The sequence below is a fragment of the Esox lucius genome, chromosome 20 (genome assembly GCF_011004845.1).
Source record: "Esox lucius isolate fEsoLuc1 chromosome 20, fEsoLuc1.pri, whole genome shotgun sequence".
In the NCBI taxonomy this organism is placed as follows: Eukaryota; Metazoa; Chordata; class Actinopteri; order Esociformes; family Esocidae; genus Esox; species Esox lucius.
In genome coordinates, this window is record NC_047588.1 from 19,837,756 (window position 1) to 19,863,231 (window position 25,476).

General features: G+C 41.2%; 1 protein-coding gene across 5 annotated transcripts in view; it reads left to right on the forward strand.

The window, feature by feature from the left end:
* oxr1a (oxidation resistance 1a) overlaps nucleotides 1-25,476 on the forward strand; it is a 210,972-nt gene that overhangs the window by 87,625 nt on the left and 97,871 nt on the right. For 3 of the 5 annotated variants that reach the window (XM_010885209.4, XM_010885215.4, XM_010885211.4), the window contains exon 1: nucleotides 12,946-12,986. The exons of the other annotated variants lie outside the window; for them this stretch is intronic. In XM_010885209.4, the coding sequence (XP_010883511.2) occupies nucleotides 12,961-12,986 (26 nt within the window). In that variant the 5' untranslated portion in view covers nucleotides 12,946-12,960. Of the gene's footprint in view, nucleotides 1-12,945; nucleotides 12,987-25,476 lie in introns of those variants that run through there. 5 annotated transcript variants of the gene reach the window in all.

Consider the following 25,476-nt stretch of genomic DNA (forward strand, 5'->3'; position numbering starts at 1 on the left):
GGTCTTCTCAAGCTATAACAGATTGGACAGATTCTTAAGGATTTCTTCAAGGAACTTTCTCAAGTTTGCTACTTTCATCCTTCACTCAACCTTGACCAGTCTCCCTGCAACTGAGCAGCATCCCCATACCATGATGCGTCCATCACCATGCTTAACCATATGGATCATATTAACCAGTTGATGAGCCCTGTTTTCACCAGAATGTGCTTGGCATTCAGTCCTAATAGTTTGATTTTAGTTTAATCAGATCAGAGAGTCTTTTTCCTCATTTCCTTCAAATGGCATGTGCCTTTAACTTTAGCTTCAATCTAGCCACTCTACCATATGTACCTGATTGATTGATGCAGATATGGTTGTCCTTCTGATAGCATCTCCCATCTCTGCAGAGAAACTCTGAAGCTTCAGTGTTGGTGGTTCCAAACTTCTTAGGGAGGTATATTAGAACTTCATGACTTGATTTTTGCTCTGACATGCACTGTGCACTGTTTCGGACCTTACATAGACAGGTGGGTGCCTTCCTAAATCATGCCCAGTCAATTGAACCTACCTTATGGTGGACTTCAATCAGGTTCTAGAGATATCTCAAGGAAGATAACAAGACATAATGTATTTTGTGCTCAATTTGAAGTGGTGTGGCAAAGGCTCTGAATACTTATGTAAATTAGATATTTCAGTTGTTCATTTTCAATAAATTGGGGCAAATTTCTAAATAAAAATGTCATTATGGTGTCTTTATTTCTGTTAGGTTAGATTGTTGATAAACAATTATCAACCATTCACATTTTTATCGCAGCTCTTTTTAGAAGCAAGAAATGCACACGGCCAATTGGAGCATTTTCAGCTCTATGGACAGATATGGAAACTTCAATTTGAAATTTAGTAAAGAACATGACCGTCTTTGCTGTGTTATTAGATTTTGCCTTGCTTACCCCACAGGAATTGGTTTCACACCTGTTGCAGATGGCGTGTGTATTATGTTCATCGCTAACTTTGTAGAATTTGCAACACTGCAGACATTTCTAACTGAGCCTACACCTGCACACCAGCATGTGTCATTAACACACAAGTATTTCGGCTCCTGTATACACCTCAGAGATCAGTTCTCCTAATCAGCCATTAGAAATGGTGATTAGCAAAATGCCTATTTTAAGCAAATATTGTTTGATGTCAAATGGTGGTCGATAGATCGATGCAGCACTAGTTTAAAGCCAGTAGGGAATCCACTGTTGTAATGCCCAAGCCGACAAAGTGAAACCCCTGACCTGTCACTGAGGTTGTGGTTGTAAATATGAATGTGTTCTTCACATACTTACCTGCTAAAATTACAAAATGTGTTTAAAACCAGTGAACGGTCCTTTCACTCCCGACCAGATGATAGTTTAAAGATGGTGTTGGGTCCTCTCAGTCCGGGTTCAGTGATGAAGCCTGTGAAGGTACTCTACTCTCTGTCCAGACTAGAAGATAGTTTAGAACTACTGGAGGGTCCTCTCCTTTCTGTCCTGACCTGATTGCATTTTAAAGTAGTGTACAATATATGGAATAGGGTGCTATTGGACCGCTAACTCTGTTGCTGTGCTGCTGGATCGAAGGTGACATGTGACAACTAGAGGCACAGCTGGCTCCATCTGATGTCACATCGCTATAATGTGGTTTAGAGAATTGCCTGCGAGCAAGAATACTTATTTTTAGCCAATAAACCCAACATTCCCTCTCTTCCTTCGAGTAGCTACAGTCTGAACTACTGTTTTAAGAGGTAAATCGTTCTTTTTAAAATTCTATTTTATTTAGCTGAACATTTTGTCTCTGAAACTGGTGTTTTACTTTAGATGCCGTTATTCATTTCATATGTCATCCTGAGGTTCTTGTTTGACAGTGGCACTGAATGACATCTGAATTTGGAGACTTTATAAATACTGTAAATAGAAGTGCTAAACACCACCATTTTTATTCTGTCATAACGACATGTTATTTCATCATTGGTCAGGGGAATAGTCAATGTTGATTCAGATCTATTCTTGTAGGCAGCCTCCACTCCTCTAGCATGCAACTGGAGTATTGTGCTTATCAGCATTCTCTATGTGATTCTCTAAGGCTCACTCTGAGTTAGATGTCATATCACGCAATGGCAGTGGAAGTAGACAGACCTGCATTGTCCAGACAATCAGCTACTACAGAATTCTCTGTGGAGCCATGTAATGGGCCTCAATATAACCTTATACATATCTATAGCAACATGAATCTACAATCATGTCATGCTTGTTTATTTTTTTTGCTGGCTAATAGTGTTTCCCTAAGCAACCTGTCACTGCTGAAATGTGATGCACCATCACTGAAAAACACAATATTTTTATGAACCACTATGTGCTTCACGTGAGGCAACGGCACACATTGTACGTCCGTAATAATCTTTCTTGCAGGTGTTGTAGGGTCTTTGTAGATTACTTAAATACCTGGACGAATTTTGTTTAAATGCTTGATGGATTTCCATTGTTAGTTTGGGGTAACGCTGCAACTGCTTCAAGCTAGACTGTGGCACTAAGATATTGTCCCGTACGCAATAGCATAATTATTAAATATTTTGTACTCTGTGTCAGTGCCTACAAATATACTTAATTAGAGAGAAAATATACCTCAACTGTTGTGAAATGTTGCCTAACTAGCTTTGGAAATGGCACATAAATAGTAGTTAAACATTTTACACAGGCTGCACCATCAAATTTGCAGTTGTGTAAAATTTTTCAAAACACAGACTCAATTTTATTCAGTTTAATAGCACACTATGTAGGCTATGATCTCTATTTTCAAGTGAGATTATCTGTGCTGTTTACACCCATCGTTCGTGCTTACATATGATACGATTAAAAACAGTACATGTAAAATAAAGTATAACAGTATGATTTAGAGTACATTAGCATAGCTAAATAGTATTACGCAACCCACTAACAATATCACAATAACAACAATTACTTCAGATAGACATAAAACAAACTGTGTTGCCCATGTTATGCCTATCCCAACTAAACATGTAATGTCATTAACTATGAGATGTCAATACCATCTTAACTCAAAACTCTTAAAAGGCCATACCAATTTTTTGATGTACATCAACAATGATTGTATTATTTTCATAGATATGCCAAACAATCAATTTCTCAAGCATTCAAACTCAACAACAAATCAACTCTTGAAATGGTTTAATGTGCATTAACAAGAGATTTTATCTCAATGAGACAACTTGTGTAAATAAACAATAAAAAGCCTAAAACTCTGTCCACTCTCCTGCTCTAAAATTGACATTCTGGGCACTGTCCAGGAAATGAGGGGTCCATAAAATATCCCTGGAAAACCCCACGCTTCTCATTACTGGAGTATCCCACACAGTCTTTAAAAAGCACTCTCTGTAAATTAAAATCTCAAATGGGAAAACACTTTTTCCTTACATCCCGGGACATCTTGTTGAGGTTCACCACACCTAAATCAAGAACAGAGTGAGATTTGAAACGAATGGGTTTGCTTATATTTACAATTTGACCCAACAAAACATAATACATGAAACAGTATACATGAAATACATGAAATGCTACAAGGCAGACAGATTACTATCATATATCAATCAACTGTGATCTAACATTATAATGCAGTACCTCTGCCGCCCTGAACACAAGTTTGATAAGGGAATATGCTTTGTATTTCTAACTTACATTTAAATTGTCAAACACATTTATTGATACATAAGAGTAACGTAACAAAAGTGTTGATTGGTGCCTGAAAATGTAATTACTTTTCTAACTATTTACAAAATGCTCTCCAGTACGTCTAAACTCCTCAGTGCTCCCTCAAGGATTTGCAAGTTACCAGGCGGTAAATTGAAAATAATACAAAAAAATGTTTATGCACTACCTATCATGTTTGTGTATATTAAACTGGTTAATATCTGTAGTAACAAGTTTCAGTAAATAATCTGCCCATATAACTTTTTGCAAAACTGTCGAATGCTCTATCCTGTGGAAATGGACATAATTCGCATGGTATTTGTTGAGACGTTTCTTACATTGGGCTCCAAATACCTTATTCAGATTGGAAACTTCTGGGAACTTCTGGACTCTAGAATTTTAACAGCTGTGTTAGCCTCAAAAATAAAGTTTAGCGTATACTCTGGCACACGTGTGTGTTGAACTGTCTGTCAGTGGGTGTGACACTGATATAAAGAAAGTAGCCATTGTCTGAGCAACAACCAAAAGTGAGAAACAAGCTAGCTAACCAATTGTCATAACTCGGTTGTCAACAATCGGCTACAATAGATTAGCGCTGTGCTGGAATCATTAGAGATTCAGCAGCAGCAATAAGACCTCCGGTTTTCATATTTTATCTTCAAAAAAAGTCTGGAGAGTGTCTATATGGTGTGTATTGTGTACATTTTCTAAGGAAAAATTATGTGTATGGAAAAATATAAATGAAACAGAATTGCTATTTAAATAATACTTTAGAAAATTTGTTAGAGCTTAATTTATTTACTGAAAAATCCTATATTGATGTCATTGTTAATTTGTTTGTGCTCAGCTTTGGAGAGGGATTGTGTTATAATTCCAACCACATTCTTTTCCATCCCTCCACTATAATGTACAAGGGATACTTTCTGTGGAAGATCTGTGTAATGTACCAAATTCTCAGGAGTTTGTAAAGTTTACCACATCACGCAAAACTATATTTTCTACCTTCTGTTTAACCCCCAATGCAAGGCATTAAGTGTACATGGAGTTCATATTGCCACATTAGTTAGTAGGTAGTGGCATTTATTAGGAGTCTGGGAGGCGATTCATGAACAGTTTTAGAGAATCTTTTATTGAGAGTGAATACTTAGGTTATTATTAGGGAATGATGTTAAGACAGTATTGTTAAATAATGTTAAGAAAATAACGTTTACAAGCAAGAGAGACTGATGTACTGGGAGGACGAACATGGGTTAAAATAAAATGGGTTTAAATAAGCAGACTTGGAAGCCATTCTGTTTACATAAAAGCTGTTTCCATCAAAAGGATGCTTCACACAGTGTAGTTATATAATATCTGTCTACCTTTAGGCTCAAAGGGAACACTAGGCAATTGCAATTATCATGAAAGGTCATTTAATGTAGCAGAATATAGGAGCACATTCACATACTCCAAAGCATAAATAATGCATAAATAAATACAAGGAAAAGAGCTCAGTGAGAGAATATATATCCCATAGTTTTATTTCAGTGGCTAGTCATATGCTGTAGGCTAGTGCTGCTCATTCAATGCACCTTTGGAATTTCATTACAGTTTTGGGGCAAATTAGTCTTGATATTGGGTTTTAAACATGGGGGCTAACTTTGTGTATCACATAATTTCTGTGATTGGTGGAGTGAATTCATTGGTGATATTCATGTTTATTAATCAAATACAGTAGCTTAAGAGTACTTAAGGTTTCATGCAGCAATGCCAGGCATTCAGCATCCACCCTATATTGGCCCCTAAAAACTTTTTTAGCCCTAAATGGGTCACATTTCCTGGATATTTCCAACTTCTGTATTCTTTACAATATATGTTAAACATCATCCTTTAAAAAAATCCTTTCAAAGAGTTCCATCGGTTTGGCCAATCTTAGCCATTCTTCATATGTTAGCTATGCTTTTTACCCTTAGCATGTGTACCAAATTTAATCTAATTTCAAACCAATCAAGATATGTATTCATGTGGTAGTTATAGTAACGGTGTGTGGTCAATCAGTCTTCAGTGTTTAGAACTTGTGTAGCAAGTATTATGAAAGGAGCTGTAATGGAGAGGGCATGTTTGTATGTATATATGGACTGTATATAGCAGAGAGTCACTGTACCATAAAGGAGAGGAACATTTTCAACAGGGGACTGCTCAGCATCCTGGACAACTGTTGGACGCCCATGCCATTTCCACACCTGAATTCCTGGACATTTACCTAGAGAAACAGCACAAGCTGCTATAGTATAGCAAAGGCCTGAAGGCAAAGTTCAACACAATGCATTGATCAAATTGTAGATTCTACTTGTACATTGTTTAGGTCTTGGCTTGGTTTGATTTGCACTAAAATATGCACATTGCATGTGTCCACATACAGTCTCTTGTTGTACAAGGCTTACCTTTATTTGTATAAATATTAACTTTCCATTTAAAGTTAACATGTACATTTAAACACATGGCTTATTTACAGTTCTGATGTTCACTCATATAATTGGCATATACCTTTTGATATTCTGTTTTGCCAAAAGAACAGGATTATTATATTTCTGCCAAAAGCACATGACACTAATTGAAAGAGGTATGCCAATCCTGAGCGCAAGTCAATATTATAAGCAGCAAGCTCAACATAATAAATTGTTCAACCACCAATGGCTATATAACATACATTTTCATGATCTTTAAATGTAACATCTGCTGATCAATAAGGCTGAAACATGAATCAGATTGGTTTGACATTTACTGGAAGTTAAATGTCTTGAATTGAAAAAATAAGGGTCTACTTTTTGGTTCAAATTGTCTTGTTTCAGAGCAGACCATTCTACTGGTCCAGAAATAGACCAAAAATAGACCGCTGCCATTTGGGTTTTTAGGTCTGCTATATCTTTATGCTGTGCCGTGTTTGAAGGTGATCATGGTAAACTAGAAAGAAAATAAACACAGCCAATGAGACAGCTAGCTATCACACACCATGGCTTAAAGTAATGAAATATTAACTAAACCTGGAAAGTCTGGCTAATTCAAGGATAGTTGTTCTACAGAAATTTATGTTTGAAAGAAAAAGTTATATAAATGCATATATACCTGGCTGCAGACAGTAGATAATGTTAGTAGCTATGGCAGCGTTATATAGGAACTGTCTTACATTAGTGCTTGGATTGCTGTTTATAACGAACACAACTGCTGTTTACACTCTTTAACTAAGTAGCTCTTTTTAGCTAACTTGCTTAAAACAGAAAATAGCATGGACAGAACTCAAATGTTGTTCAAGTCAATGAATGTCATTGATTTAATATTTTCAGTCTCAGACATCCCTGGAAGATGGTGTAAAAATGCAGGCCTTTCAAAAATGAACTCTTATTGTTGTGCTTTGAATCACTCCTCCTTTTCCCTTCAGTCTCTCTTTTAATCTGTCTGTCTGTCTCTTTATGTCTCTCTCTCCCTGTATGTCCTTAATTCTGCTCTTGTCCTTGATCTCTCAGCACCTCTTCCCCCCTGTGTTGCCGGCCTCTGCATTCCTAATTAAAGCGCTGCGTCCTCCCCTGCTCTGTAGCCACAGACCCTGTCAATACATCACTCACACACAGAGAAGAGAACGGGCGAGGGGAGAGGAAAGAGAGGAGGAAAGCAAAGAGAGGAGAAACGTGTTTCTTAATAGAGAAGTAGAATCACTACAGGATGTGGTTGTAAGTTCCTGTTATAATGAAGGCAGTTGTACATTTTGGTCACATGAGTCAGACCATGTCATAAATGACAAGACAGTTACATTTGATTTTATCCTGCTCTTCACGTAAAACCTGTATAAAAATGGCCCTGTACACACTATTGATGCTCCCAGTGGCAGATTCAGATGCAGCAAATTGCAGTGTTTGCAGTTCTGCTTCCATGTACTGTATGTGGATTAAGCACTCTAAAATGAAGGTGTAGATAAAATGAAGGTGTTCAATTAACAGGCCTGTCTGTCCTACCGACCCATTCTCCCTGAACCATCGACACTCCATTTGCTACTATAGCCTTTTTGAACTGAACGACATTTCAGAATGAACCATGTTATTGTTAATAAACATGACAGAATTTGTTACTTACTGACAAATAGCAGGGTGAGTTTGGTGACATCTCATTGACAAATTGTGTAGGCCCCTGCTTTGTCTCAAATGGCCTCAAACGTCCCAGCTACAAAGAGAAGGTAAGGTGGGTCTTATTGTATAGCCCCAGGCTGTACTGAATTTTTCACAACAAAAGGATTTGTTGTGCATTACCATGCGCTACAGCTCAAGCGATGGCTTTGTGTCTATGAAGCTCCAAAACTCGTTGTAATTAATACCAGTACAATTGGTTATTGTTATCAATCAAATGCTCAGACCTGCAATAGAAGTATGGTGAAAAAATATTGTCTTGCTACTAAAAGGAATTAAACGTGGATTGCGTCACAATCCATCAAATTAGTAATTACAGTACAATCTAGCGATTTAGGTAAGAGTGTGTTAAACAACTGGAAAACTATCTTTGGCACTTGTTAGGCAAAATAGGTTATTTACTGATGCAGTCAACTGGTGCAGTGTTAGTAGCTAGCAAGTTAGCCGTTGGATAGGTAGCTACCTATCAAGCTCTTGTAAACAACACTATTATACGACAAAGATATATCAGGCCACCTGCAAAAGTTCTTCCTCTCAGAGCATGGTGAAGATTCTGTGCTAAATGCAACACAGTTGGCCTCATCCACCCATTGTTTTGTAAATGTGAAGTCCTGGAGCACAGGATCCCATGAAGAAGAGTGATCTGTGGTGCACCTCGAAGCACTGGATGGCTTGAGAAAAAGCATGATAACACAACATAGCACGCTGTGGACAGAGTAAACAGTCATATAGGGATTGACATATTGACTTAACTATAATCACTTATATTATGTTTATAGTGTAGAGTGCAAACAGTGATGAAAAAACTAAAATCATGGACTAGAGATACCGGATCAACTCTAAATAGGAGTCGGAACTAGGAGGGGTCAGATCCTGCTCTCAAATTAAACATTAGCGCAACACCGACTGTGGGTTTTGTTGTTTGGAGCAATATAACTGTGACTTTGTTTGCCACAAGAGCACAATACGTGACATTTTCAGCCTCTGTTTTTATCTGTCTGCCGACACAACTACACGTTCTGGCTTGAACGATAGAACTAGAGGACAACCACAACAAATTGGTTCAAACGCCAAAACCAAAGGATGAAGAGGGATTGATTTCATTGGTCAGTCTTCTATTTTTAAGTGTATCTTTGTTCAGAATGCGAATTATAAGTGACAGTCGGGGGGGGGGGGGCATAAAGGGAACCCAGAACAGCGCAGGTGTGCACTTCTGTGAACTTAAGTCATACAGTCCTTACAGTAACTTGACGTAATGCCTGCAATCTGTAGATGATAAATCCAATCCATTACACCAGCTTATGGGGCATGTACCACACAACAACTTTTGTAGTCAGAGGTCACCATCAAAGTATCCTAGTACAAAACTGGCAGCAAGTCAGACCCACATGCACACAACAGCAGCAATATTTACGATACAGGTAAGAACGATGTGTAAATGTTTCGACCCCATCAACATGTTGTTTTTACCTCTTTAGGGGCAAGTCTTAATTAGGGGGGGGGTCACCCCACCACCACCCCCTGCCTTTGTTGATGTGTGGGTTGAGATGGGATAATCTCAGGTACCATTCCTATGACATCTGACATACATGTCATTCCTATGGTGGCGCTATACACAAAAAGTCTACACATTTTCTTTTCTCACATTTGTTATGAATTTTTCTTGTTTAATATTACAGTTTATTATTAAAAACATATAAGAACAATGTCACAGTTGGTTATCTTGTTTCTTTAAAAAAAGAAATGCATTAAATACATTTTTCTAGCAACATCCTTCACTGTGTTTTCTAAAAGTTGGATGGGCCTTACTTGAGACGTTGCATGTTATTTTCTTGACTTATCTTTCTTTGTCAACCTAAACACATACAGGCTACTGCAGCCAGCCTCACAGGAGTGGTACTCTGACATCCCTAGGGTCGCCACTGAGTTGGGCAGATCAGTTTTCAGATCAGTAAGTTGGAAGAGCTAGCGCCCTGAAAGGTATTTCTGACAGCTATTTGTAAAGGAATGGGTGTGTTGTTTTTTTATCCTACATTCTGAAAGGCAAATGTTGATAGGTATTGTGTCTTCCAAATGGCAGCCTATTCCCATTTTAGTACCCTACTATTAGAGTGTGTCTGCTGTGTTCTCCTTCCCAATCAACATCCCTCCACTCAGTTATTGGTTGGTTCTTACTCAGGGCGTTTGATCTCTTAGACATGTGGCAGTTTGTTTTGGAGATCCATGCGGAACAGAACCAGCCCAGCCCAGTACACACTAAACAGGTACATTTGTATTCCACATCCTTGTCAGTGAGCCATTAACAGAACACAGCCATTTTTCATTGAGACCAGAAATATCATTATGTGCCGCCCACTGCAACGGGTTGGAATACAAATGTGCCAGACAGACAGGCGGCATTTCATTATGGGAATATTTCAGTAGGATGCCAGTGTTTTTTCATGAAGATAAAAGCCAACCTCAACTCTCAGGCTGCTTTATTTTTCTCTGTTTATAGCAACAAGGTCTCTTCCTTAAGTCTGAATTAGGGTGGTGCTGCGTTTTAGTGTTCTACTTGGAGCGTCCTGTTGCTGTCAGGGTTGGCATAGCAACAGTGATCATTTTAAAGACAGACTGTCATTTTAGTGACCTGAAATATTGTTTGGTAAAATAAGGGATGGTGCTGTGTAAATGTAACCAGGAGCCATGAACACAAGGTCTGATATGAAACTAGATCATTATAGACTAAATAACCATATAACACAAACATTTGGGTTATTTATGTTGTAAATAGAAAATTAAAGAATTAAAAAATGACGTTGTGTCACGGCAGTGGCGGAGAGGAGGAACCAGGTGCAGGCAGAGCGGCAGTCGATGTATATATAATTGAAATGAACACGGAGTACTTACAAACTAACTGAAAGAAAACAAAGGCTTAAACAAAACGACACTCACCACTAACGTGCGACATACAGAGACAAGCAACAATGACCGACAAGTGAGGGGAGCAGAGGAGAAACATTGAAACACATACTAATGACTGAATTGGGACCTGGTGTGAGTGAGGATTGGAGACAAGACGCAAAACAAGTCCGGGATTTGTTCAAGGATAAAAGGAAACCAGGAAATAATATGGTCACGTTGAACATATTATTGGATGAGCAGATTAATATTAAGTTCAAACACTTGCCTTTGGGAAAGGAAAAAATTAATATATCTGTGCTGAAGCTAAAGTTAGAAGAGTACCGAAAAAGATTATCATCCATGTCTTTAGTTTTAAATGACGAAAATATCTAAACGTGATGTTTAATAGGCGAGGGGAGGGGTTTGGAGGAGAGGAAATGAGAATAGAGGAGCAGAGATGATTTGGGTCAGTGTTGGCCGGAGGTGGGGAGCTGTCACAGAGAGGCAGAGGCGTTGGTTTGGTGCATCTATCTGGGAGGCAGCATGCATGCCTGCATTAGTCATGCACAGTCACAGTACTGACTGGAGAGATTACTGTGTGGAGGAGGGCATGGCTTCCAGCCTGCTAGCTCCGACTTTTCACATGTCATTTGTGGCTGTCTGCTCCGGATGCACTTCTTCCATATGATGATGCCCACCCATCACAACCACACACAGGACTGGAGTAACATGACTTGATAGTGATGGCCAAGGTTATAGCCTAGTGTTGTGTCCTTCCCTCTGTCTTTATCAGTTTAAATTCAGTTTAATGGGAAAACCAACAAAATTTAAGAAATCTAAATTTCTGAACACATTTCAAAAGGATTATGGTTCCTTGATTATTATAAGGTATCTACTGTTTATAAAAATGTGCAAATAGGAAGAATGACGAGTGAATTAATAATGAGATAAATATTGGTTATAAATATTGGTTATGTTGTTTGTACTCCAATGGTTGTTCTTTTCTTGCCAACATTCTGTCTGTCTCTCTGTCTCTGGGCTTATTTACATTTTGAGCGATATGAAAATTCTTGATAGATTTATTTTGTTTGTGTAATCATTTCCATATCATTTGAATTTACACTTGCATTTTCACAACGAACTACGCAGGATTATGCGCAACAATCGAGGGAGAATCTAGAAATATGCGTGCTCACTGCACCGAAACCTGAGACACAATTGTCTTTCCACTTCGCAAAACCTCCATGGGGCTCGATAGAAAATGTGGCACATGCTACCTCAGAAAGTGGCTTCTCAAGCTGTCAATAATCTGCAAGTTTTGAGTCTTCTTACTTGTGTCTCATAAAATGCACCCATTCTTATGTCTCTGACTTCAAGTCCGCTCTAACACTTTTGGAAACGTGGTGTTGAAAACGCAGCCTGTAATCTCCCTCAGCTTACTCTGAATAGTTCTTAGTCCCAATCACACAGGGTAAGAATGGGTGCTAATGCATCAGAGGCGTCAACAATTAGTACACACACACGCACGCACGCACGCACACACGCACACACATTTTAGTGTCTGGCATGTGTCCCCTGAATTCAATGGGACCAGGGAGAGCGGCACAGAGAGAGTGACTCATCAGCAGATGGTGACTGTGGCACTTCTCATCTATGCCACCAGGAACCCTAATGCTTTTACCAGCTGGAACAGAACCAGTCCACACACACACACACACACACACACACACTGGCCCAGTTTTCTTTACACTTTTTAAGACAGCATGGTACACTTTACCCCTGAGCTCCCGCCTGGAGCTCTGTCCACCATCCCCTTAGCACAGCCCTTCGCCTCCTTTGGTCCATCCCTCCTTTCTCTCCAAGCACTCTTCCCCCTTCGGTCCCTCTATCGTTCATCCCAAACCTCAGCTCCCCACTGACCCAATCCCCAACTGTAGACCTCCCTATTTCCTCCCAGTCTTGGACATCTCCCCCTTCCTCCCCCCGCCCTCGGCCCTCCCTGCTAAGGCAATATTAACCAGCTCAAATCGGCTTGTCCAGCTCAAGCCTTTCACTGCATTACAGGCCCCTGGGTTATATTGAGTACATAAATTAGCACAGTACCAACAGGGGGAGGGGGCCAGTCACGTGACGTGATTTTCCTTTGCTTAACTTAAGCACTTTGAGGGATCGATCCCATTATCTCTCTCAGTCCGACCTCAGAGCCAATGGAACCTCTGCTGCATGCTAGCCGGTATGTACAAACACTTCTGGTTTTCAAACTCGCAAAGCTGTTGCCCATTAATGGTTGTTTTAAAAGGGGGCAGTAATATTTGTTGTTAAAGCAGCAGAGAAAAATGATGCCTTTTTTTTCAAGGAACAACCCAACCAGGATAAGTCTGTGGCAGGCTAAACTTTGGTGGTGTTCATGGATATTTGTTCAATTAGAACACTTTACACTTTATCACCTAAATCAAAGCGAGACTAATGCCAAAGCTTTTCTGTGAAGATCTCGACCCAACACCGAAGCTTTGAACAGGGTTTATCAGGAACACTCCTCCGTGTTATAGCAAGCAGTGCATTTGCTGGTCTTGTCTCAAAGAAAACGGTTGCTGTCAGATTGAGCAAAGAGTGAAGAGCGTTTTAGAGAAAGCTACTTTCAGTCCATTGTTTCGAGGGGGGGGGGGGGGGGGGTCAGCTTTATAACTAAATGGTGGAATGTCTTTGTTTGCTGGCAATATGGCTTCTGCGCGATTACAGCAAATGAGAGCTATTAAAGACGATATAGGGATTGTAGAAAACAAATGGTGTACACTCAGGAAGATGAGTTTGACAACAATATAACATTTTCTTTATTGTTATAGCTGCCTATAGACTTCATGGATTGCAGATTTCGACAAAATACTGTTTTGAACATCCGTTTTGGGTTTGATGTCCTGCTGTGCATTCTACTCAATGCGTCCTCAATGGGGGAGCTGATCAAGATATTGTCTGAAGTGCATTACTAAGGCTTGAAGACACAATCTAGATTTTTTTTTCATTATTTTTAACTAAACCTGTCATCATATATATTTTTTTTTGATGTATAGTATAACATTAACTAGTTAGTTAATATTTAGGGATTTAGGGGTTATTTATTAATACTTTAACAGCTAATGAAAAATTTGACATCTGTCAGAGAATATTTGAAAACACAATGGCAACAGTGTTTTCTACTAAAAATAATATCTAAACATGATAATGTCAGTGTGATTTTATCAACCCATTTTATAGATAATTGCTGGAAGCTTGTTCTGTCTGATACTTGTTTGAGATTTGTTAACAACTGTTTATGGAGGAACACAGGAAAATAACATGTACTTTCAGGATTGTTTGGCGAGCCACTCATAATTAAGCGGCAAGCTACTGGCCGTCACAATAGACTTGAGCGTATGATCAAGGTGGAAGATTTCAGTAACTTTTGTAAAAATCCTGGTTTTGTGATGTCAGAATCCCTGCTGTGAAAACCTGGGGATTTGAGGATATTTGCATTTCTAACCAATCAAAATAAATTTTTCGTAGGTAGAGCATGGGGTTGTTTACATACAGGACTGTAAATTCATGTTTGGATTCCAGCGGCTTGTATATAATTTACTAGCAAACCAGTGGTAGGTTAGATACCCACAAGCTCAGTTGTTGTTTTTGGTCTTTGAATGCATTCTCCAAGCACATACTGTGGCTCTCAAAAGTATTCACCCCCTTGGGTGGGGGGGGGGGTAATATTCATGAAATCAGTTCATTTCTGTTTCATATTGGTAATTCATTTAGAATTTTTTTTTTTTTACTTTGACCTTATGGACTAGTTTGTGTTGATCAGTGGCAAAAACATCTAATTAAATCCATATTGATGTAATGTTAAAACACATAAAAATAAGTAAAAGTACAAGGGATGAAGATGGCCTGCTGTTTTGGTCTGGGTGCAGTTAAGTCTTTCTCAACCTCCTATTGAAGTAGAGAGATAGACAGCTAAGCATTTTAGAGATGGAGAAACATATGACAGACAGATAAACAGACAAATCAGAGAGAGATACAGTAGTGTAAGACAGAGATCGAGGACACGAGATGGATAGATCTTTGAAATGCACATCAGTCCAGGACATGTTCGTAATCTTCACCGCTAGTCGGGTAATCTGCGTGATCAGATTGGATCCAGGATTAAAGCATTTGGCATTTTCTTTTCCCCAGAATGGCCCAAATATTACAGGTTGATGAAATCTAAATGAGGGATGAGAGAGGCATGGGGGGTGAAAGAGATATAAAGGATCACTGTCTCACATAGGCCTCCTAGACAATACAGCAGCATGCATTTGACCCAGCTCAGCATGGATTCATGCAGGCTTCTCTGTGATGTACCACAGAACTGAATAACACAGAGCCAAGTGTTCATGTACTGTATTCAATACATTATGCATGTCCTGTAAGGTTGGAAGTTAGCCTGGTAATTAGAGCATCTGACAAGTAACATGTCCGGCACGCGCCCGCTAGTTTGGGAATCCCAGTGTTACAGAGTTAATTAAAGATAATTATGCAAATGTATGCACATTTTGATCATCATTGTCAGTACACGTTGAAGGATTTTAAGTTGGGGTTACCTATACATGTGAAGCAAAGTTGGTTTGGTCTCTAACTTGAACAGTTCAAGATACAGTTCGAGATACAGTTTTAGGGGTAATTAATATGTATTTATGCAGATGTCTGTTAATTTAAATCCTACCTTATAAATTGGGACAGCATAAATATTTGAAAAAAAGTTTTGTCTCTGTATCTTACATGGTTCAAGAGAATGACATACTGTTAGTATCCCATTAACAATTGTGAGGAAAACAAGAAGTTGAATAGAGGCAACTAAATCCAGGAAAAGGTGAAGAAGATTATTTCTGGGGCTTCGTGCTACGCAAGAATAATAATAAGATATAGGTGGAAGATTGAAACTGGAGACTCTTGCTTCGCAAGCCCCATTAATGATAACTGCTGACAGTGTGTTAGGTGAGATGTCTCCATTTCACCGTGGTCCCACCTCAACATCTGCTCTCCCTGGGTAGAGTAATTGATTAGATTGTGTCCTCATCACAGAGAGCGAGGAGTGTGTGATGGAAAATAAAGATAGCATGAAGAATGTGGTTTGATACTGTCATTTAGAGAACATATTTCTGTGGCTTTGTTTTACAGAAGCTCCTCAACAAAACGGTGCTGTTGTCGTGTGTGTGCTGGCATGGGTGTGCATGTCTCTCCAGACGGGTTCATGAGTGTGGCAGCTGCACACTGGGCTGGAGGGGAACCGACAGTGGTGTCTGTTTAAAATGATTGGGTTGAGGATCTGAGATATAAGGCCAGGCATGTCTTGTGTGAAGCATCTGTGCTCCTCTCCTCAGATCACATGTTGGTGCCTAATGACTGGAAAAGAATTGATGTTAACCTGGAAGAATGTCAGTAATGACCTTGGCGATCTCAGGGGAAATCTCCCTGGATGCTCTGGGAGTCTAGTTGGATTATCCAGTATATAGCAAACTCCCTCCGTAGAAACCCATGAAACGCAGAGAGAGTGCAAAGTTACATACTGGATTGTGTACGCCATATTTCCTTTTCAGTCAGAAATTAATTTCACATAATTAAATATGGGTTTCAACTCCTTCCAAAAACCTTCCTATTCTCTGAAATCTCCATCCGACAGGTAAAGAATGAGAGAGTTGAACTTTCACTCAAAAACCTGAGTAGTCAGTTAAGGAAACAAAGCAAGGCCATTGGAAAGAGGCCTTGAACACAATGAAAACCTCAATTTCTGAGTATCCAGAGCCTCCATTCAAATGAACCATTGTGCTGTTTAGAAATACCAGCTCAGATCTGCAAGAGAAGAGTGGTTTGAATAGGGTGGAGAGGTATTTGGCTGGGTATGGTATCAAGCTAAGTGAATGCATGCAGCAGTTAAAGGCCTTGGTTCCTCCAGTACTGTTGAGCTCCTGAGATGCAGACTGAGAGTTATCAGCGCTGAGATTTGTTGAGGTTATTCCACAGGGTGCCTGGCTCAAGTCACTGAAACTAAAAATAACTTGCAGGAAAGCGGCATCAGGAGGCATAAAGCACTGCTCTGTTGTGCTCAGTCCCTCCCTCCCTCCCCTTTATCTGGAGATGTCCTGCAGATAGAGGGATTGGTCCAACCTGTCTGACATCTATACATAGCACATTGTCTGTACCGGTTACCATTAACAGGTGTGACAGGAAGCAGTTCAGATTGCCATAGGAAAGGAGCACGTATTGCATTATAAAGAAGTGGTTAAGTATTGCCTCTTGTTGTTCTCATTTCAACTTGAAAGAGGAGACATTTTTCCTATACAATTTGTTTAACAATGGCACTGAGGATAAGTCAATAACATTGCTGTGGTGTATTCCGGGGCAGATTCCCATGGTGCAAAGCGTTTTTGTTTACAGTGGGCTGATGCAAACAACACTGAATATGACTGTTTGGATTTACTGACAGGCAAGCAATTATTAAACTGATACGCATCTGAATTTGGGTGTTGAATTAAAAAGCAATTATTAAAGTCACCGAAGAACTGAAGAATATTTGGTTCAGGAGCACCCAACGTCCTGGGGCCTCATGTGGCGGTGCCAACTGCCAACTGGCTCAGGACCTTCTGTGGTGGGTGAAGTTGGTGTCGGACAAGGGCTGCCTAATGAGGGGCCTGCCTCCAACACACAACAAGGTCTCACTAGAGAGCCAAGGCAATCCTATTTGATGCCCCTCCCATTTGCTGCACCTCCTTCCACGGCAGCCCCGGCCCTGTCTATAGGCCCCAGTCAACACTCAAACCACTGAACACAGTGACACAGCTGTACTGTCTAACAGTGACTTAGACCACGACACTATATGGGACCCCAACTGGAAAACACATATTGAAAAGCTAATAAGTGAAGGTAATGTTTATCTCTAAAGTATAGGCCTTCAAAGTGTATTTGAGGGTTGCTATGGTCAACCCCTTATATTGCAGGGTCTCTGTATCTGTGTGTTTGTTCAGAAATGGGTTGTATCTGTGTTTGTTCAGAAGTGGGCTGTATCTATGTGTTTGTTCAGAAATGGGGTGTATCTGTGTGTTTGTTCAGAAGTGGGCTGTATCTGTGTGTTTGTTAAGAAGTGGGCTGTATCTGTGTGTTTGTTCAGAAGTGGGCTGTATCTGTGTGTTTGTTCAGAAGTGGGTTGTATCTGTGTGTTTGTTCAGAAGTGGGCTGTATCTGTGTGTTTGTTCAGAAGTGGGCTGTATCTGTGTGTTTGTTAAGAAGTGGGCTGTATCTGTGTGTTTGTTCAGAAGTGGGCTGTATCTGTGGGTTTGTTCAGAAGTGGGCTGTATCTGTGTGTTTGTTCAGAAGTGGGCTGTATCTGTGTGTTTGTTCAGAAGTGGGCTGTATCTGTGTGTTTGTTCAGAAGTGGGCTGTATCTGTGTGTTTGTTAAGAAGTGGGCTGTATCTGTGTGTTTGTTCAGAAGTGGGCTGTATCTGTGTGTTTGTTCAGAAGTGGGCTGTATCTGTGTGTTTGTTCAGAAGTGGGCTGTATCTGTGTGTTTGTTCAGAAGTGGGCTGTATCTGTGTGTTTGTTCAGAAGTGGCCGGTATTTGTGTGTTTGTTCAGAAGTGGGCTGTATCTGTCTGTTTGTTCAGAAGTGGGCTGTATCTGTGTGTTTGTTCAGACGTGGGCTGTATTTGTGTGTTTGTTCAGAAGTGGCCCGTATTTGTGTGTTTGTTCATAAGTGGGCTGTATTTGTGTGTTTGTTCAGAAGTGGGTTGTATCTGTGTGTTTGTTCAGAAGTGGGCTGTATCTGTGTGTTTGTTCAGAAGTGGGCTGTATCTGTGTGTTTGTTCAGAAGTGGGCTGTATCTGTGTGTTTGTTCAGAAGTGGGCTGTATCTGTGTGTTTGTTCAGAAGTGGACTGTGTGTGTGTTTGTTCACAATTGAGCAGTGTCTGTGTGTTTGTTTCAGAAGTTTGCGGGAGGCAGTGGCTGATGAATTGATTGTGGCAGAGCATTGATGTGGAAGCTCCTCTGGGGGAGGGATGGGTCTGTGGTTGGCCCAGGGTCTCTTCATCTCTCCCACATCTTCCTTTCTCCGTTCTCCTCTCTCTTTCTACACATGTCTCCCTCCCTCAGTCTCTCGCTCTCTGCCTAGAAACATCAGAGACATGCTGTATGCTCCTGTGCCCAACAGGTTCCCCTCCCCACCATGACAGTCGGTTTCCCCTCTCTGTCACCCTCTCTCCTCTCTAAAACCCCCCCTCTGGGCTTTTTTGTGTTAACTCAAGTTAAGGCGGCGGGCAGACGAAGAAAGGAAGGGTTAGATAGAAAGAGAGGAAAGGAGTGTGAGAAAACTAACTAGACAACCAGACAGCTATTTAGCTGTGATCCTTTGTTACTTCTCTGTCTCAGTGTTAAACTAAATAGCAATGTACATATGTACTAACTGCCGCTAACAGGTTTACAGATTAAAGTCATAGGGATGTTGTAGTAGGCTCCACCACAGGAAAGCTGATACCCTGTTTTAAACTCCACTTTCTCAGTTCATCCTTCCTCTCCGGACCAAACCTTATGTTCAGGGTGGATTCATCGCAGCTTGCTCCCTCGCTTTCAGGAAGACAGCAGATGTCCCATCAGAGCATGGCTGTGAGAGGAATTTGGATGGATAGATAGAGAGGGCAGGGCTTAGAGGTCTGTCTGTTCACTAAACTGTGCCTAGTTGGAGAGCGACCACCCCGACCTTGAACAGCAGATCATTGTAAGCTCAATAATGGCAATAATCAGTCCAAACTATGAATGTCTCTCATGGTTTTATCACTGTTTTCCATGCAGTGGTGTTGGTTAGGAGCTACTTAGGAGTTTCTTATTGAGGTCAGCCAGAAGCTCTGGGGGTCAACTCCGTAAGCGTGAGTAATCCAACGCTTTGGTTGTGACTGATGCAAGTCAGACAACGGGCGAGCAAGCTTTCTATTCTGTGAGGGTCTAATGCTGCGAGACCTCCCAAGTCTCCCTCTCTCTCACTGTCACTCTGAATTACTTTGGGGTTTCAACCGAGACAGACGTGTCTCCATCCGTCTGTGTCCTTGTCTGTCTTCTTCTGGGAGGAACGCAGAAGGAGGGGAGGAGGGACGTGCCTGAGTGTTGCCAATGGTGCCAGCTTCAACTGGACATCAGCTCTTTAGTCCCTACAGGGACCAACAGGGACTGGATGAGGATGAGGGAGGTAGGGAGAGGACAGGAGAGATACTGTTGGATGAAAACAGAGTCAGGTGGAGAGGGGGTGAGGGTGTGAGGGAGATCGTCGGTGCCTTTGAGTTAAGCATCCATTCAGACACTAACACGTTCACACTTGCCTTTGAAGTGTGGTTTGGCTGATAACAACCCGGGCACTGGCCTGGAGACCACCTACAAGCATCACCTAAACATCGGCTGGTGTGCTTCTGCTCTTATAGGCCTGTGTCAGATTTAGCACTTTAAACAACCAAACGTTCCACAACATGTGTCCACCCTGTGACCTCATCATCTGGCAAACGCAACCCAGGCACCATGGCGACAGATGTTGTGGTCAGCCTATCAGAAGCACTCCCCAGGAATGATGGCAACAGATGCCTTGGAAGGGCACAGAATAATGGGAAATGTTTAGATTGCAGAGCAGGGCCGGTGGCGGGAATCTGAGATCCGGCCTGACCATGACCTTTTGAAGGGCATGTTAGAGTGGAGTGGGTGTGTGAGCTGAACTTGAAGAGGAACTGTTAGTTCCACAATGGGGAGTGGTGGTATTGATCAGCCGGCATTGTAGAATCCCCCAGCTTCAATGTGGCAGCCTCCTGTAGAGGTGTGTATACAAAATGAACCATATGTTGCCGCTACTTGATGAAGGTTGTCAACACAGCTGCCAGCAACTGAAACATGTTGACACATCCATGCCTAGAGGTGGCCATGCAGTCAGCCAGTGAGCACCAGAAATACAAGTCTGAACCAATTGCATCACACAAGGGGCTGTTGTCAGCAAACGTCTGGTCCATTTAACGATCAAATTGGCAGCCCACTTCCATAATGAACGCCCTCCCCCTAGAAATGGAAGGCCCACTTATAAAATGAACGCCCTCCCCCTTAAAAAAAACAATGGCTGGAATCTTTTGGCAACGCCGACACACTGTCATCTGCATCTAACAACCAGGTTCCTCTGACCTTAACATGTTTGTACATGTTTATCGTTGCCTCACCTCAGTAGCCACCAGGTTGAACAGTCACCATTACATGGGCAACAGACACTACTCAGCATGTAAGATACAGCTCGTGGTTTCCAGGGTACCATAATAAATTGTCTTGGTGAAACCTGTAGCCTCACGTTAACAGTAAAGGTGTGAATGCCCATCAGTGGTCAGCACCATTCAAAGCAGGTAGCTTCCCCTGCAGGCTGATGCCACTCCACACTTCTTTATCCACAACGGACCTATAGGGAGTAATTCCAAAGGAGGCGTGGTCAGCAGCACACTAACAGACAGTAATTGTCATTCTAGTAGTTCTCTATTAGCAAGTTCTGTATTGTCAATCCGTTTAGTTTGACTGTAGGTGTCTACCTGTTTACCTTTTTCCGTCTTCTTTGACCTTGAATCTGGCTACCACGGAGTAATTGGTTGAACTGTATCGAGCACCTCAATCCAGTTAGTCAGGGTTGTTGTTTCACATCCACTGGGTAATCCTCATTTTGCATCCTGATGTTTTGAAGGAAACCTCCATCACAATGCCCAGTTCCCCTAATCCCCAGAGGAGATACAGTGACTTTCTTCTGCAGCAGGCTTTTTCTGAGGGCTCTCTCTGTAGTTTGGAGTTTCCATTCATGTTGTGACAGCTGATGCCCATAATCTGTTACATCTGGCCAAGTATCTCTGCCCGCCAGGTTAACTGGCACTGGCTCATGGATACTACATTGTCATTCATAGACTTGGCCACTGTGACAAGGCACATCTGTACCACTAAAACATAATCAGTCTTTTACTGCTTTAACAACGTTGGTTGTGACACCCACACTGGGGCTGTGGTGCTAGTCATTAGTACAGGTGTCCGGTGAAATGCTTTAGCATTTGCAAATCTACCTGACTTCCTCTCCCCTACAGTATTTATCTCAGGGGTCTGCAAAGACACCTGGAGTCTGGTAAACACAACCTAACCCTACATTTCCATTTCAGTTATTTAGATATTTATCCTATTCTGCATGTGTGGCAGCCCTATAGCTCTGGGAAGAAGTACTGAACAAGAATAGTGTAAAGAGGTGTACTTGACACTTTACCTGTCTTATTGCCTTCACAGAGTATCTCGCTTTCCTTCATGGCCGGGTTTTTTTCCTCACAGTGTTAGCTAGCCTTTTGATAGCAGGATATCTTGATGTTCCTTCTGTACATGCAGTCAGAGAGCTGACAAAAACAATCTATTGGAATCCTCAGTTGATGTCTTACTTATGCAACACCACAAATTACCTAACATGGTCAGAATTTTGGCGAATCCATTGAGGCTGTCGGCCAATCATCTTTCCTCTATCTCCTCATGCCTTAGTAAATGAGAGCGATGACACAGAAGCGATGCTTGCAACCAGGAGGTTATTTACAAGCTGCCACAGCACAAGGATCAAGGCCCCCTACGCGATGCTCACACAGCCAGGACAGTGGTGGTGTGTGTGTGCATGTTTGGCTGTGTGTCTGTGTCTAGGTATTTTGCGGCGTGAGTGATGCCCACAGAGAGAAATAGAAATATGCCCCGGGGTCCCATTCATCCACATAATGAAACAAACAAGTGATTTTTTTTTTCTGCTTTTTTTGGCCCTGATAATTCCTATGTTAGCGAATTGAAAAGACCTTGGCTGGGGGCAGTTTTGGGGCGATATTGATACAAGGAATAGCAGACATCCCTCTTGTGCTTGTATGCAGTAGGGTATCCAATAATACAATGGCAAAATGGACACCACTTACTGACAGATTTTCTTTTCAAACCCACCTCAGTTTCATAGCTTACGTAACAGATGAAGGTTGTCAGTGTAATACGATTCATTCCATCAGAAAAATAAATAAAATGTCTAGCTCCATCTCTTATTCCTTTGTAAGCTTCATTGAGTGTACGCTACACATTGAAACGACACGCACACCCGTTCTAAAATCACATCAAAGGTATTTCTAGAATGGACATTCCCATTCAGGTCAAACCATTTTCCTTTGTCCTGCAGTAGCCAGCAACCTGACCTGTTTGGTTTGTATTCTCAGCACTTTGATAAGCATGATGTCCATGTTCAGTGCTCATTGTTCAGACAGAATGCTACCCCTTTTGGGCTGTTTAACAACAGAACTGCCGCTCTGGCATTTAACATGCGTTGAATGACTGGTGGTCTGCAGCCTCCCTTCATTCTGCACACCTGTCCTACCCCAGAGCTACAGCCCTGACAATAATAAAAATGTCTTAGATTTTTCCAGTAGTCCCAGGTTTCTCATAAATCCGTCTTGAAAGTTTCCTGCTCAGGAAGGGATAAGTATTAAATCCAAACTCTTCCAGCCAGGATATCAGGAACTCCTGTGACGTTGTAAGTTAGCAATTTGGTAAAAATACACTATTTGGCCAGAAGTACTGTATGTGGACACCCACCCATCATTCCCATATGAGCTTGTTGGACATCCCATTCCAAAACCATGGGCATTAATATAGAGTTGCCCACCAAACCGCCCCCCCCGTGCCCCTTTTTCCCGATTTAACAGCCACCACTCTTCTGGGAAGGCTCTCACAAGATTTTGGAGTGTCTCTGTAGGAATTTGCCATTCAGCCAAAATAGCATTTGTGAGGTCAGACATTGATGCTGGACGAGAAGGCCTGGCTCAGAATCACCATTCCAATTCAACCCAAGGGTGTTCAGTGGGGTTGAGGTCAGGGCTCTGTGCAGGTCAGTTGAGTTCCTCCGCACCAACCTCATCAAACCATGTCTTTATGGACCCTGCTTTGTTCACATGGGCACAGTCATGCTGGAACAGGAAAGGGCCTTTCCCAAAATGTTTTTACAAAGTTGGATGCAACCAAATTGTCTATAATGTCTTTGTATCCTGTAGCATTGATGTGACCTTTCACAATGTGACCTATCCCAAACCCTGAAGCACAGCCCCAGACCATTATCCCTCCTCCACCAAACTTTACAGTAGGGCATATGCATTCCAGTAGGTAGCGTTCTCCTGGCGTCTGCCACACCCAGATTCATCCATCAGACTGACAGATAGAGAAAAGTGATTTATCACTACAGAGAACACATTTTCACTGTCGTGTGACGGCATATTTTAGAACACTACAGCCAACACTTGGCATTGTACATGTTGATGTGAGGCTTGCATGTAGCTGCTTGGCCATGGAAAGCCATTTTGTGAAGCTCCCGATACGAAGTTCTTGTGCTGATGTTGCTTCTAGAAGCAGTTTGTATCTGTGTTGAGTGATGCAACGGATGACACAGTACTTTATGCGATATGCACATACCCTGTGGCCCCACACTCTGAGTTTGTGTGGTGCACCACTTCATGGCTGGGCAGTTGTTGCTTCTAAATGCTTCCACTTCACAATTATAGCACTTACAGTTGACTGGGGCAGATCTAGTAGGGCAGAAATTTCACAAACTGACTTGTAGCAAAGGTCCTATGACAGTGCCACGTTTAAAGTCACTGAGCTCTTCAGTGTGACCCATTGTGCTAAAGTCTATGGAGATTTCAATCATTAGTAGTGGTGTCCCCATACCTTTGGCAATATAGTGTGTTTATCTAGGCCCATTACACTTGTCTGTATGAGGACTTAGGAAGACACTGTTTCAGATTTGCACATATACATTTTTTGTGTGGGTAATTCACTAGGCCAGGGCTACTTAGTTAGGATTGGTTGGGTTTGCTTTCCTCACAAGTGTCCTTCTTGGGTTTTTAGGGAAAGCCTTTTCTTGGTAGAGGGACAGTGATGAAGATTCTACTACCTAAATATTGAGCAGAACACTTATATTATTATTATTTTGTGCCCAGGCATTTCCTAATCTATACATTTTCTTGACTTTATCTCTAACTTCTATTGATTAATCTTTACTTTCCTTCAAATTCATTAGCTTGTTCAATGCGGACTTACTGATGTACTCGTTTTAAATTTTTTATAATATCTAAGACCAAGGTCAATGATAGACTGCTTACTGAATCTGAAAGAACAGGAACACACTCTTTATAATTAATTACATAACAGTGAACCTGAATAAAACAATTTTCATTGTGTTTTTGCTTTCCACGTACTATGTACATTTCCTGTTATCACACAAACATGAGCAATTTGAAGGTCATTCAGACTAAGTGCATTTAGTAAGCCATGCCTGGAGTCATATTATGCCTAAAAGCTCAATCCTGCCTGATTTCCATTGCCACAAGGACACAGAGCACCCAGTGTTTTCACTAAATGCGGTTTCTTTGTGATGCTGTTTTTTTCTGTCAGTCACAGTGCTGTTGCATAACGCCAATTCAGTTTAATGAGACTCTAAGGCATCATTACTGTCATATCAGCCATGCTGCTGTTATAACAGGACTGACGTCAAACCCAGCCAAGCCTTACATACAGAACTGAAACACATTTACACACTGAGAAAAAGTAGAACCACCTGGGTTTCATCGGTTATAAGTGCTATTTGGAAATCTTTGTTGTCTAGAAACATCTATAA